At 34.4% G+C, this 15,939-nt stretch overlaps 1 protein-coding gene across 1 annotated transcript; it reads right to left on the bottom strand.

Moving 5' to 3' along the window:
* Positions 1–58: 58 nt before the first annotated feature.
* On the bottom strand, positions 59–739 carry LOC120181998 (desiccation-related protein PCC13-62-like). Its single transcript, XM_039187024.1, has 3 exons — positions 543–739; positions 399–465; positions 59–190 (listed from the first exon to the last, which is right to left on the bottom strand). The coding sequence occupies exons 1-3, from the start codon at positions 737–739 to the stop codon at positions 59–61; spliced, it is 396 nt and encodes a 131-aa protein (XP_039042955.1).
* Positions 740–15,939: the final 15,200 nt, after the last annotated feature.

Below are 15,939 nucleotides of genomic sequence, written 5' to 3'. Positions count from 1 at the left end.
CAAGTGGCACGGTTAAACCTTCATCTTTCACGCCGAAGCCACCCAGTTGGTTAATAATTTATGCAGTAAGGTTGGTAAAATTCCCCACCGTGAATGTATAAGGAGGCACTGTTAAGTTCTCTCTATCGTTGAGTAGTGATCGGATGACACCATATGATGCTGCCTCGTAGAGAGCGATTCCGACAGCCAACTAAATAAAGAGAGTGATTTGAGATTAGATTATCTGAAAGAGGAAAAGGGTTCAGAGTTGCCGATAATCGAAGGTATAATTCCAGCATAATATTGTTTTGAAGTATAAGAAAAATAAACAGCGATTGCCCTGCAAAATATTGAATGGCGTAAATGTTGAATGGAGGATCCAAAGTAACATTTAAAACGTCGAAATATTTGGCAAAAACTTGTGCTCTTAAATCTAACTGTGGCATTAAAAATGGAGTATTTAGTGATGTCATGTTCGCGATTGCCCTGCAAAATATATCAAAACTAATTTATAAACTTTTTACAACCCTAACTTTTTACTTATAATATGAAACGATATGAACCTGAGATGTCCGAGACTAGCTAAACCAGATTCCTCTATAAACCTTCTGCTGCGGTTATCGAGATTGGCAATGGTGACTCCGATGGGAGCCGGACCTTCGACCAGACCTGGTGATATATCGTTGATTCTAAGACCAAATGAAGAACCCAGAAAAAATACAGCTTTATAAATATGCAAGTTCACAGCGAATTCGAACATTTCTCAGGTAGAAGCTAGTACTGGTCTGCAGCGAGGTGAAGGAAGAACGGTGTTGGCCTTCATCATGGTGGGTTGAAATGTAACAAGACAAGAAAAACACATAGAGAGAAACTTTTCTACAAAGTTTTGTGCAAGCAACCAGAAAACTTACAAAGAGCATATAAGACGTTCAACATCATTTTAAAGCAATTGGGGTACCTACTAGTTTGTCAGTTTTTATTCCATACATATATCAGAGGTGATTATCCCATGTAGTATGAGTTTAAAATATTTATCTTTATATTGTTAAAATATATTATTTAATTATTAAAAATATTATAAAATATATTATTTTAATTATTTTAAAATATTAATATATTCGGGCCAAGTAGGGGCATAGTTTTAGTTTAAAAATCGGGGTGGGTTCGGAGCAGTAGAAAAGTAAACAAGATCATGGCGAGGCAGGGCCAGGTATAAGCTGTAGATTTTCGGGTCGGGATCGGGGCAACCAAAAAACCAGCCAGCCCCACCCTGTCCCATGCCCATCTGTTGAAAACATTTTTGATATTTCGATATAACAAATTAAGTTAAATGAATTTTAAGATTTTACAAATGATTTTACAAATTATATTCGATTCAATTAATCGAATATCAAATTATTACTCCAAGTTTTTCAAGATCAATTTTAATCCTTACTAAATGTGTAAAATTGTGATTTGTACTTAAACTATTTTTGAAACAATTTTCACAGTATTTTGAACCAAAATCAAGCCTTAAATCAATTTTTCAAAGGCATGCACCGATGCATTAGTCCATGCATCGATGCACCTATGATTTAATTGAACATCGAATGCATTTCATGCACCGATGCACTCTCCATGCATCGATGCACTCTGGCTATTTTTCAAACATCGAATGCATTTTATGCATCGATGCATCCTTAGTGCACCGATGCACTAAGTGTCCCAACGGTCAAAATATTTGAATTTTACACTGATGCACTGATGCATCCTTAATCATGCATCGATGCATGAGACGCTCCACCCAGAAAAATTAATTGTTTTCACACTTAAACGGCTATATTATCTTCATTAATGATCCCCAACGTTCAGAAGTGATTCAAGGTGTATTTAAGCAAGCTTAGAAGCCATTGATAAAAAACAAGAAACATCAAGCAACTAGAATCAAGAGAGAATCAAAGAGAAAGCATCAAACCTCAAGTTTGAGCATTTCAAGCCTATTTTCATTCAATATTTATTTTGCTTTCAAGAACATATATTGTGCTCAATTGTATTCATCTTTGAGTGTTCTTTTCTTTGTTCTAGAATTGTGCAAACATCTTACCTTGTGAGGTTTTCTTGTAAGTTTGCAAATTTGTAATCTTCTCTTTGAGAAAAAAGTATTCTCAAGAATTGGGGTATATTCTTGAGGGAGTTGTAAGGTTATCTCTTTGGCCTCAAAAGAAAGAACAAATTAGTGAATTTGTTGGAAAATCCTTAGTGTGGATAGCTAAGGTAGTGGACGTAGACTTTGGTTGATAAAGTCGAACCACTCTAAATCGCTATGCAATTTCTTTTAATTTTCTGCAAAAGCTTCCACCAAAATTTTAATTGCCAATTCACCCCCTCTTGGCTGATTCCGTCAATCGATTAACTCAACAATTGGCATCAGAGCCTAACTCATTTGAAGGTTTAATCGCCTCTTGAGTCGATTCGGGAAGAGTTATATCGATAATCAAAGTCATCAATGGCCTCCGCTTCAAACTTCGACTCCGGTCTCGATTCGATGCCCGTCAACAAGCCTCCTTTCTTCAATGGGGCTAACTATGCCTATTGGAAGAATAGAATGATGTATTTCATTCAAGCAAGTGACATGGGGGCATGAAATGTCGTAGTAGAAGTATACATCAAGCCTCTCACTCATCCAAGATTGTGGAGTGAAGGAGAGACAAAAATGTTCCAGCTCAACTCCAAAGCCATCCATATCATTTTTTGTGCTCTTGGACCAGAAGAATATGGAAGAGTTTCTTCTCGTACAACCTCCAAAGAAATATGGGACAAACTTTATGTCACTCATGAAGGTACCGATGAGGTAAAGAAATCTAAAATTAGTATTCTAACGCATAACTATGAAAATTTCAGGATGAAACCAAATGAAGATATCAAAGCTATGACAGATAGATTTTCAACGATTGTCAATGGTCTCAAATCATATGGAGAGATCATTTCAAATGAAAATCTTGTGAGGAAGTTAGTCTACTCCCTCCCAAAATAATGGCAATCAAAGAAGACGACAATCATAGAGTCTAAGGACCTAACATCCTTAACTCTTGAAGAGCTAATCGGTTCACTCCTCACCCATGAAATGATGCTTGAAGATGAGGTGGACCTTGATAAGATTGAAGAGACACCAAAGGAGAAGGAGAAGGAGAAGAAGAAAAATATTGGAGTTGCTCTCAAATCCACAAAAGATGAGAGTGATTCGGATGAAGATGATGATGACGAGGAAATGACATTGTTTGCCAAACGGTTCAGAAAAATGATGAGACCTTACCGAGGAAGAAAATTCAAACAAAATGAAGGCCTCAAAAATGAACCAAAAGAAAAGGACCCAATCATTTGCTATGAATGCAAAAAACCAGGGCATGTCAAATATGATTGCCCACAATTGAAGAGGAAGGGCCAATCGAAGAATAAACACAAGGCTCATGTGGCTACATGGAGCGATGAAGAAGGTTCCGATGAAGAGGAACAAGAAGTAGCAAACTTATGCTTGATGGCATTCGGGGAAGATTCTAAGGTAACCTTTAACTCATCTGATTTTGATGATTTATCTTATGATGATCTATTAGAGGAATATAATGGGTTGGCTTCGGATTATGAGAAATTGTTTTTAAAATATAAAAATGATGTTTCAAAATTGAAAAATGAAAATAAACTCATATCCAAAACCAACAATGATCTTGAAAGTAAAATCAAAGATTTGCAAATCAAACTAGAAGAGTTTGAAAAGAAAATTTTAGATTTGCAAAATTTACTTTCAAAGGTCAATGATGATCATCAAAAGAAAATTGACGATCTTAAAACTTCTTTTGATAAAGTTGGAACAAAACGTTTTGAAATTGGAGAAAATTCGAAATCCAACTTTGTTAGAAAAAGTTTTAAAAACTACAATCATAGAGGTCCCCAAAGAGCCTCTAATGGAAAAATCGTTAGAAGTATATGGGTTCCTAAAGAACTCATTACTACTAAAGATAAGGATATCCTACACAAATGGATACCTAAGGGGACTAGAATTTTGGAAACTAATGAATATGGACCCAAAAGAATTTGGGTACCAAAAATTAGAAATTAATCTATGTTTGTAGGAAAAGGAGCATTGCTACAAGGCACGAGAAACAAATTCAAACTCATGGTACCTTGATAGTGGATGCTCAAGACACATGACCGGAGACAAAAGCCGGTTCATTAAGCTTAACGCCAAAAATGGAGGAGAAGTGACTTTTGGTGATGATTCAAAAGGTCACATTGGAGGTATTGGTACTATTGGTAATACCTCTTCCATACAAATTAAAAATGTTTTATATGTGAATGGATTAAAGCATAATCTATTAAGTATTATTCAATTTTGTGATAAGGGATTCAATGTCATGTTTGATATTAATGGTTGTAAAGTCATTGACATTGCATCTGATCAGATTATGCTTGTTGATCATAGAATAGGAAACATATACATGGTGCATTTAGATTCTATTGATATGACTAATTTGTGCCTAGTTGCTAAGGATGAACATGATAGTTGGTTATGGCATAGGAGACTAGGACATGCTAGTATGAGTGTTTTACAACGGCTAATTCAAGGTGATTTAGTTTGAGGGTTGCCTAAGCTTAAATTTGATAATGATAAAATCTAGGATGCTTGTGCTAAAGGAAAACAAAAGCGAGTTTCTTTTAAATCCATTAATGACGTATCAACTAGTAGAGTATTACAATTGATCCATGTAGATCTTTTTGGGCCAACTAGGACTACTAGCTTGGGTGGAAAACAATATGCATTTGTCTTGGTAGATGACTATTCTAGATATAATTGGGTTCTATTTTTAAGTACTAAAGATGAAGCATTAGAACAGTTCATCACATTTTCAAAAATAATCCAAAATGAAAAAGGTTACTCTATAACTAGTGTTAGGAGTGATCATGGTACTGAATTTGAAAATCTTGGATTTATTGAGTTTTGTAATTCTAATGGTATTAGTCATAATTTTTCAGCACCTAGAACCCCTCAACAAAATGGAGTTGTTGAGAGGAAAAATCAAACTTTAGAAGAAATGGCTAGAACCATGCTTTGTGAAAATAATTTGCCAAAATATTTTTGGGCGGAAGCCACAAATACCGCTTGTTATGTTGTTAATCGAGTAATGATTAGGCCAATTTTAAAGAAAACTCCATATGAAATTTTCAAAAATAAAAAGCCAAACATTAGCTATTTTCATCCTTTTGGATGTAAATGTTTTGTTTTAAACAACAGTAAAGAAAACCTTGGCAAATTTGATGCTAAAAGTGATGAAGGAATTTTTCTGGGTTATTCCTTAAATTCTAAAGCTTATCGAGTATTTAATAAAAGAACTTTAGTTTTAGAAGAGTCTATACATGTTGTTTTCGATGATAATCCCCTTCCAAGGAAGGATTCTTGTGTGAATGATGATGTAGATATTATAAATACAAATGACGTTAGACATGAAGTTGGAGAACTATCATCAAATGAAGAAACAAAAAATGAGGAAACTCATGATCCTCTTGAGAATCCAACCATTGAAGAAAGGGAAGTATCTTATCCAAGAGAGTACAACTATGTCAAGGGTGGTGAGATTATAGGTGATCCATCCAAAGGGGTAACAACTCGATCTTCTCTTAGAAATATTTGTAATTATGTTGCATTTATTTCATGCATTGAGCCTAATAATATTAAAGAAGCATTAAATGATGAATATTGGATTATGGCTATGCAAGAATAATTAAATCAATTTGAGAGAAGTAAAGTATGGACATTAGTTGAAAGGCCTAGTAATAAATCTACTGTAGGTACTAGATGGGTATTTAGGAATAAGCTTGATGAGATTGGTAATATAGTGAGAAACAAGGCTAGACTTGTTGCTCAAGGGTATACTCAAGAAGAGGGCATATACTATGATGAAACATATGCTCCCGTAGCTAGGATGGAAGCAATTAGAATGTTATTAGTATTTGCATGTTTTCATGAATTTAAATTATATCAAATGGATGTTAAAAGTGCATTTTTAAATGGTTTTATAAAGGAAGAAGTGTATGTGGAACAACCTCCAGGTTTTGAAGATTCAAAATTTCCGGATCATGTTTTTAAATTGACAAAATCTCTTTATGGTTTAAAACAAGCTCCTAGAGCTTGGTATGAAAGATTGTCAAATTTTTTAATTGAAAAAGGTTTTTCAAAAGGGAATGTTGACACTACATTGTTTTTAAAGCATAAAGGTAAAGATTTATTAGTAGTTCAAATTTATGTTGATGATATAATATTTGGTTCTACTAATGATGTTCTTTGCAAAGAATTTTCTAAGCTAATGCAAAGTGAGTTTGAGATGAGCATGATGGGGGAGCTCTCATTTTTCTTGGGACTCCAAATCAAGCAAAGAAAAGATGGCATCTTCATTAATCAAGCTAAGTACGTCAAAGATATGCTCAAGAAGTTTGGACTGGAAAATGGGAAACCTCATGACACTCCAATGAGCTCTTCAACAAAGCTTGACTTAGATGAAGGAGGTAAATGTGTAGATGTTAAATTATATAGGTCAATGATTGGCTCTTTTCTTTATCTAACTGCAAGTAGACCGAACATTATGTTTAGTGTTTGCTTATGTGCTAGATTTCAATCATGTCCTAAGGTATCACATTTACTAGCTGTTAAGAGAATCTTTAGATACCTTAAGGACACTCCTAGTTTAGGACTTTGGTATCCTAGAGACTCTAGCTTTAGCTTGCATGCTTTTTCTGATGCGGATTATGGAGGATGCAAATTAGATAGGAAAAGCACCTCCGGTACTTGTCAATTCCTTGGAAATATGCTGATTTCTTGGTTTTCAAAGAAACAAAATTGTGTTGCATTATCTACCACTGAAGCGGAATACATTTCAGCCGGTAGTTGTTGTGCACAAGTTTTATGGATGAAACAACAACTTTTTGATTATGGAATTGAAGTAGGTACCATTCCTATCAAGTGTGATAATACTAGTGCTATTTATCTCACTAAAAATCCCAACCAACACTCTAGAACTAAGCACATTGAAATAAGACATCACTTCATTAGAGACCATGTCACTAAGGAAGACGTAGCTCTAGAATTTGTTGATACTTTGCACCAATTAGCGGATATTTTTACAAAACCCTTAGATAAGGAAAGATTTTGGACACTTAGGAGAGAATTAGGTTTAACTGACCTATCTTCACTTAGTATTTAAAATAATTTTAGCACTTTTAATAAATATTGAAAAATGCTTATAATAATAATTTTTGATTGCATTCTTGCTATTGGTTAGGGGGAGCTTATGATTCTTAGTGAAAATTAATTTTATGTTCAAATAATGTTTAAAGATTAATTTAATTGATTGAACATAATTAATTTTTGATATATGAGTTGCCAATACCACTAGAGCCTATTAATTTAGCATTTTTAAGCGTTTAAAACGGATTTTTGACATTTTTGTGCTTAATGCACCGATGCACTTAACAATGCATCGGTGCATCCCTTTGAATGTGCATCGATGCATCCGCATGATGCACCGATGCATGCCTTGAATATGCATCGATGCATAAGACCATGCACCGATGCATCCGTCGGGTTTTAGGTTAAATTGCTTCATCTTCTTCATTATTCTAAAACCCCAAAACTCTCCAAACCAGACGTTCAACCCTTCTCTCCCTCAAATCTCTATTTTTGCTCAAAATCTTCGGGAAATCATCGGATTCTTCAAGATTTTCATCCTACAAACCTGCTACAATCATTAAATCGCGCAAAACAACTCCTCATTCCCCTCAAATCCAAATTTTTCAAGGTATTTTTTTTACAAAAACTCTATTTTATTAATTTTTGAACTTAGGACTAGTTTAGATTAGTTCTAGTTTGAAATAATTATCGGGCATTGGTTATATGATGATTATAAACTAGTTTCTACAACGAATTTCATCAAAAACACATAATTTTTCAAAATTATTTTTAAATTTCGAATTTTAAAAAAAAATTATTATTTTCGAAAATTAAGTGATAGTTTTGATTTAATTGTGTTGTTTTCATGAAAACTATACATATTATGATATTATTTTAAAATAGTTTTTCAAAACTTTGCCCATTAGGATTATGTTAGAGAACCTTGAATTATTGAGGACTCATTTGAGTTTTGGGATTGATTTTTGTGCATACATGTGTTTTTAAATTGCAGGTGATATTTCTTTTCCGATTTCCCTAACCATATCTAATCCCAAACGCCCTAGGTCATCCTCGAGTCGGTCTCACCAAAACCGTCCTCCCGCTCTTAGACCCCAAAATCCATCCAATATTCATTCATCCCTCATTAGTACTTGTTTTAACATGCCTGAAAACCGTAGGGATGAATTGTACTCTAGGTACATGAACTCCTTCCAATCCTATCGTATTAGGGAAGAACGTATTCCTTCTCTACAAGCTATGATAAAACTTGAATTTGAATAACTCTCAATTCTTCGCCGATGGAAGTTTGATAAACTCTTTTCTCTTCAACCCATCGTCTTTCACCAACTTGTCCGCATTTTTTATTCCAATGTGGTTTGTATTCAGAACACAACTCAGTGCGGTACTATAGCGATTAGATCCTATCTTTTAGGACAATATATCGCTATTACTTCTGAATATATCACATCTCATTTTGGTTTAGATGACGAGGGTTTATTTAATGAGAAGGAAGATGTGGAATATACATATCTCCCTAATGCTAGTGTCAGTACCTTTAGGTCTCACCACGATCGATTTCTTCACTTAATGATCTCTTGGTGGTTTAGACCATCCGCAGGTCGGTACTCCACACTACGTACTAGAGACTTATGGTGGATGCACTGTATAAAGAACAAAAAGAAAATCAATTTTCCACATATTGTCTTTAGCGCGCTTGTCGATATCATAAACATCATTCCCTCAAAGCATGTAGAAACCCTACCTTATGTTGTCTACTAAGCAATTTGTTTATCAAACTCGGCCTAGATGTCTCCCTCGACAATCCTATCCCACTCCAAAACCCAATCAATATCACATCCTTAAAGAAATCGGATTGGAAATTGGATGAGGACACCGGATTATGGTCTTTTCGACCCGGTAAGCAAACCCCGGGAGCTAGTTCTTCACGAGCTGCTCCTAGCTCTTCTCGTGTTCCACCTCCGGCTGCGGATGACGATCCCGAGCTTCAAGGGATATTTCAAGATATTGACGATCCAGCTAATGCACCGGAACCCGCTCGACAAGAAGATCAAACACCACCTTATTTCCGATCCTTTTTAGAGGCGTTTGATCTACGATTTGCTTCCATGGAGTCTCAGATTACTGAGTTTTAGAGGGAGATGCGTGATCGTATGGATGCTCTTACTCTTGAAGTTCGAGCTCATTATCCTCCTCCTCCCGATCCTCCGATGGAGTAGATTTGTATTTCTTGTCATGTTTTCTTAAAGTTAAAACCTGAATTGATTTTGATATTTTTGGTTTGCTTGTTTTTGGATACTTTAACTTTGTTGGTTGATGAATGCTTGGACATATGAATGCTTGAACTTAATATATATATATTTGGTTTGGTTAAATTTTCTTATTTTTTGCATCATTAGACATATATGACCAATTATCCATTGCATGCTATATGAATATTGATTTATGAAACTAATGGTTAATCTCTCTTTTGATTGTGATCTTAGCAGCTTAAACTTTATTCGATTGGCTACATGATTTCAAAACCTTGTTTAAAATCTTTTACGAGTCTTTTTGATTTAACAAAAAGGGGGAGAAATGTTAAAGTAAGGGGGAGTAATTTCAAAACTTGATTTTAAATCTTAAAATTACTAAAATGTTTTGTTATATCAAAAAGGGGGAGATTGTTGAAAACATTTTTGATATTTCGATATAACAAATTAAGTTAAATGAATTTTAAGATTTTACAAATGATTTTACAAATTATATTCGATTCAATTAATCGAATATCAAATTATTACTCCAAGTTTTTCAAGATCAATTTTAATCCTTACTAAATGTGTAAAATTGTGATTTGTACTTAAACTATTTTTGAAACAATTTTCACAAAGTATTTTGAACCAAAATCAAGCCTTAAATCAATTTTTCAAAGGCATGCACCGATGCATTAGTCCATGCATCGATGCACCTATGATTTAATTAAACATCGAATGCATTTCATGCACCGATGCACTCTCCATGCATTGACGCACTCTGGCTATTTTTCAAACATCGAATGCATTTTATGCATCGATGCATCCTTAGTGCACCGATGCACTAAGTGTCCCAACGGTCAAAATATTTGAATTTTACACTGATGCACCGATGCATCCTTAATCATGCATCGATGCATGAGACGCTCCACCCAGAAAAATTAATTGTTTTCACACTTAAACGGCTATATTATCTTCATTAATGAACCCCAATGTTCAGAAGTGATTCAAGGTGTATTTAAGCAAGCTTAGAAGCCATTGATCAAAAACAAGAAACATCAAGCAACTAGAATCAAGAGAGAATCAAAGAGAAAGCATCAAACCTCAAGTTTGAGCATTTCAAGCCTATTTTCATTCAATATTCATTTTGCTTTCAAGAACACATATTGTGCTCAATTGTATTCATCTTTGAGTGTTCTTTTCTTTGTTCTAGAATTGTGCAAACATCTTACCTTGTGAGGTTGTCTTGTAAGTTTGCAAATTTGTAATCTTCTCTTTGAGAAAAGAGTGTTCTCAAGAATTGGGGTATATTATTGAGGGAGTTGTAAGGTTATCTCTTTGGCCTCAAAAGAAAGAACAAATTAGTGAATTTGTTGGAAAATCCTTAGTGTGGATAGCTAAGGTATTGGACGTAGACTTTGGTTGATAAAGTCGAACCACTCTAAATCGCTGTGCAATTTCTTTCAATTTTCTGCAAAAGCTTCCACCAAAATTTTAATTGCCAATTCACCCCCCTCTTGGCCGATTCCGTCAATCGATTAACTCAACATCATCCCTAACCCTCGTCAAGTTGTGGCTACGCCATTGATAGTCGCTTGAGATTCTAGGATCATATCACACTCAATAGATTAACGTTCAGCTTAAAATATCGTCAATTTTTTTAATAAAAAATGATAAGTTTGGAATATAATGAATAATCGGGTGATCATTTTGTAACTTTTAATAGTCGGGGACTTAAAATAGAAAAAATAAATAATCTATAGTTGGAGGATCATTTTGTAACTTTTAATAGTCGATGGACTTAATAAAATAGTATTCTATAATAAGGGGATCATTTGTATACTTTATCTTAAAAATATATAGCGTATGCCATTGAAAATATATGGATGTCTTTAGGGTGTGTTTGGTTCACGGAATGTAAGATTATCAGTGGGAATGTAAGATTACCAGGAAATAAGATTATTGGGAATATTGTATTTTGTGTTTGGTTGGCTTAGCAGGAATGTAAGATTACTATATTTGGTTAAAAGAATAAAAGATTATTGAAATGTATATTTGACCAAATTGTCCTTATTATATATTTGTTTTTTATCAAGTTGGAAAAATATTTATATATTTTCTTTAAAAAATTTAAATTCATAAAATTTATATAATTTTTTAACCCCTGAACTTCATATAAAACTTTAATTATAGATTTTTTTTTAAAATCTAAAATAGTTTAAGAATAAATTTGTAATTTAACTTTCGTAGAATTTTTATTATTCAATGACAGAAGAATGATATTTTTGAAAGGAAAAAAAAATTTAAGGACATTTTAGTCCAAAACGCCGGTAATCCAACAATACCTAAGAAAATGGGGGTAATGACATTCCCGGTAATATACCCAAAAAATCCACTATTGGTAATCTTACATTACCGGGAATGAGATTCTCGAACTAACCAAACGGGAGAATGTGAATTTCATTCTCATAGGAATCTCACATTCCCCCATCCAAATACCCCTTAATGTGTATGGTGTAATTTCAAATTGCATCATTTTAACGAGGCTTACAGTTTAGATTGTTGCTTTCTGCTAATAAATTTTTTTGCCGAGAAAAAAGAGAAAACAATCCTATGTTCAGTCTTGAACAGTCTCTCCTCCCCAACCCTTATAAGAAAAATTGTCAATATTATCTTTAGTCATAAAATTTTATATACACACAGAATTTATCCCAAATATGACATAAAATTTCATATTTACACGACATAATTATATATGTAAATTTTTAAAATTTTATGAGATGTTTAACTCTAATTTTAGTATTTATAAATTTAAGTTTAAATAAAGTAATAAAAATACATATTTATAAAAGATAGTGAGATAATATTTTTTAAGGTGAAGTACACAAATGGTCTCCTAACTATAGGATATTATTTTGTTAAATCCCTTGACTATTAAAAGTTACAAAATGGTCACCAGACTATTCATTATATTTCAAACTCGTCATTTTTTTTGTTAAAAGACGGTATTCTAAGCACTATGTTAACTTGTTGACTGAGATATTCTAAAATATGATCTTATAACCTCAAACAATTATCATTTTCCAGTTAGTATGTTAACGTCTAACTTAGATAACCGTTAATTTCTTAACGGAAAATGACGAGTTTGGAACCTAATGAATAGTCAATTGATCATTTTGTAACTTTTAATAGTCGAGGGACTCAACAAAGCAACTCCCTATAATCGAGGGACTGTTTTGTAACTTTTAATAGTTAAGGGAATCAATAAAGCAATATCTTATAGTCATGAGACCATTTGTGTACTTTACCCTATTTTTTGTGGATTTGACTTAAATGATAATCCCAGAGCTGTATTATTGATATTCCAAAGTTTAAGATTACATATTCATATAGTGCATGCTTTTTAATGCTTTATAACATGCATAGTCTTATAACCAAACTAGAAACTTAATCTATTATAAGTCATTTTACTATTTCATCTAAGGTGCAAGCAGGTGATTATGATAGGAGGTAGCTCTCATGGGATGTTGTGTTCGACACTGATTCAAAGCCTTTAGCCGAGTCGTAGGGCTAGAATCAGTCGAAAAGCTGCACCGAAGAGACCCGAAGGAAGAAGGCCGCCAGTTATGGTGGCGTTGGCGGTTGCGAAAATGATCCTTAAAACCTCCGTTTCGATACGTGTGAATGCCAGGGAATTGACGTCTGCCGGCACGACGTTAACGGTGGTCCGATTCTGCGCTCCGAGTTGGAGCGGCACGATCAGACCTTCCTCTTTCACGTCGCACCTCCCACGTAGGTTAACAGTTTCTGCAATAATGTCGGTGAGATTCCTCACCGTTAGTGTATAAGGCGGCACCGTCGCGTTGACGCTGGCGTAGAGTTGGGCTCGGATAACTCCCAGTTCCGCCGCGTTGGTACGTTCGATTCCAGACAGCAGCTAAATCACGGAGAAAAACCATGGCATGCACTGAGTTTGAATCGGATTCAAAGGAAGAAAGGATGGGGAGAGAAGAGAAGAGTAGTTTACCCGTTGCTCATCGTTGCCGATAATCGCAGGGGCAATCGCACCTTCATATTGTACCAGAAGATTAGTTAAAAGGTTGGCTGCGAGCAGAAAACGGAGCCTGTTATTGTAAACATTGAACGGAGGAACCAAACCCCCGAGACCCAAAACGTTGGCGAAAGCTTCCGCCCTCACATCAATCAGTGGCCTTGGGAGCGGCGGATTTAGTGCTGTGACGTCCACGATGGCTCTGCAAAAATCAAATTACTTTCGACGTTATTCCACACCCTAAACCCTGTCAGTTCAAATGAACAGGGTTATGGAAAATAGTAAAGGATTAGAACCTGAGATGTCCGACGCCGTTTAAACCAAATTGCTCGATAATACCTCTCGTGACATTATCGAGAGTGGCGATGGCGGCTCCGATGGGAGCGGGGCCGCCTTGGATCAGACCTGGTGATATATCATTGATTCCAACACCAATTGAACTTCTCAGAAGGAATTCTGTTCTCAATTGGATCAATTGACTAAGGAATTCGAAGCGGGCTAGGGTGGCAAATGATAACTGTCTGCACTCACGCGGAGGAAGAGGAAAAATATTTGCCCTAATAATAGGGGATTGAAATGCAAACACGAGGAAGAGCAGGAAAGCACACAAACATGATCGAGTAGCCATTTTTGTTTGATTTACTTGCTTATCGTGCTCTATTCAGGATGGGTTTGAATTTGGTGCCACCATGAGTATCCTTTTATAGTGGGAAAATCTTGGTATATACCCGGCCCTTCATGCATTGCATGCGACGTGATATCGCAAGTTTGGCCATCATTCATTGCTTAACGAATGCACATGTACGTTGATAAGTATTAGATACCTACTCTAATTTTCTTTCTTTCTTTTTCCCTTCAAATTATGTTCTATTTTCCCCTCTTCCTCTGACTCTTTAATTTATTATTTATAAATGTTGTATTTCATTCCCCATAGTAATAAAACTGAAGGATATTACATAAAAAATTATGGTCAATGATTTTTTATAGATGAATTTTATATTCAATATCAATTGAATTTAATTCATTTAATATTATTATTAATACAACAAAAAAACATATGAAAACGAATATAATTTAAAACTCATAATAAAAAATAACTAAAATATATTAAAATATAAAAAATTTTAAGAATACGATAGAAAAGGTAATTATGTAGATGGTGAGAGACTTTACTCTCGTTTTTGTGATTTATCTTGTGAGTCAGATTTTAAATTTTATTCTTATATATTAGTACGTGTATTTCTATACGTCACCAATTGTGATATATATTGACAGATATTTAAATTGAGAATTTAATTAATTAGCTTTTTATATGTTCCTAAGCGGTGACAGATCACCGTGAAATTTAATTTTTTTATATTAGTTTTTTAATTTACTAAAGGTGTCCACCCTGAAATTTTATTTGTGCTCAGGTCACACGAAAATATTTTATTTGTGCTCAGGTCACACGAAAATATTTGTTGTTCTGAAAAATATTTTTGGATCCGTCACTGCTATTCAGTTAACCTAAATAGCTATTAATGTTTTAGTTTTTTCCCATGTCTCTTTTGTTGCCTTTATATCTTAGTTTAATCAATAAAAAATATTGTAACTATTTTAATGTAAAAGCATTAATAAATCTACAAAATTATAATTAATATTATTAATAGAAATGTTGCCAGTTCTGTCTTTCATCTATTCTGATCTCTTGGACCTTCTACTTCAAGGTCGCGAAATGCTTCATGTTATGGCGCCGCTTATTCTTTTTCTCCAATAGAGGCACAATGAGCCTCACCCGCTTCAAGGACCTTTTACATTTGAATTGTCCTGTTTGAAAATGCTTTTCTCTTTCTCTTATTTTAGGGAGTAAAGAATGAAAGAATCTTATAAAACATTGTCCCTTAATTCAGACTCACAATCAAATCAAATCATAAACATGAATTCACAGAATATCAAAAGAATCAATAGCTCTTTAATGTTTTCAGGGTTATAAATCTTTGACAAGTGTCAAAATTGAGGGGTTGGTTTTAGGTTGGCTTCCTATTTCTAAGGCTTCGACCACCAAAATACCATCTCTTTCTTGATCGTTGTGACCATCACAACATGCCCTTCTTTCTTGGCTTGGTATTTTAATCGGATGCGGACAAAATGACGCAAATAGTATACTCCATTACTAGACTTTCCAGAACACTTCCATTTCAGTTCTCTGAAATCTTCCATTTGTTCAAGCTTCGTAGACTCCTCTAACCAAGGTAGTGTAGAAATATCGATCTAAAAATGAAATTTCTGAGTGCTCGTGTGAAATTGACTATGACAGGTGTTCCTTAACTCCCTTAGTCCATTTTTATCGCACTCCTTATTTAGATAAACTTGATTTAATTTGCCATTATCGGGCTAGCTGAAATCAGCCTTATTGTAATTTGCCTTTATCAGGCTAGCTGAAGGGTTCATCTCATCACAAAATCTTTGACTTGACAATCACAGTG

Source organism: Hibiscus syriacus, unplaced genomic scaffold, assembly GCF_006381635.1.
Source record: "Hibiscus syriacus cultivar Baekdansim isolate YM2019G1 unplaced genomic scaffold, ASM638163v2 tig00112614_pilon, whole genome shotgun sequence".
Classification (NCBI taxonomy): domain Eukaryota; kingdom Viridiplantae; phylum Streptophyta; class Magnoliopsida; order Malvales; family Malvaceae; genus Hibiscus; species Hibiscus syriacus.
This window is presented reverse-complemented; position numbering and strand designations above follow the sequence as displayed.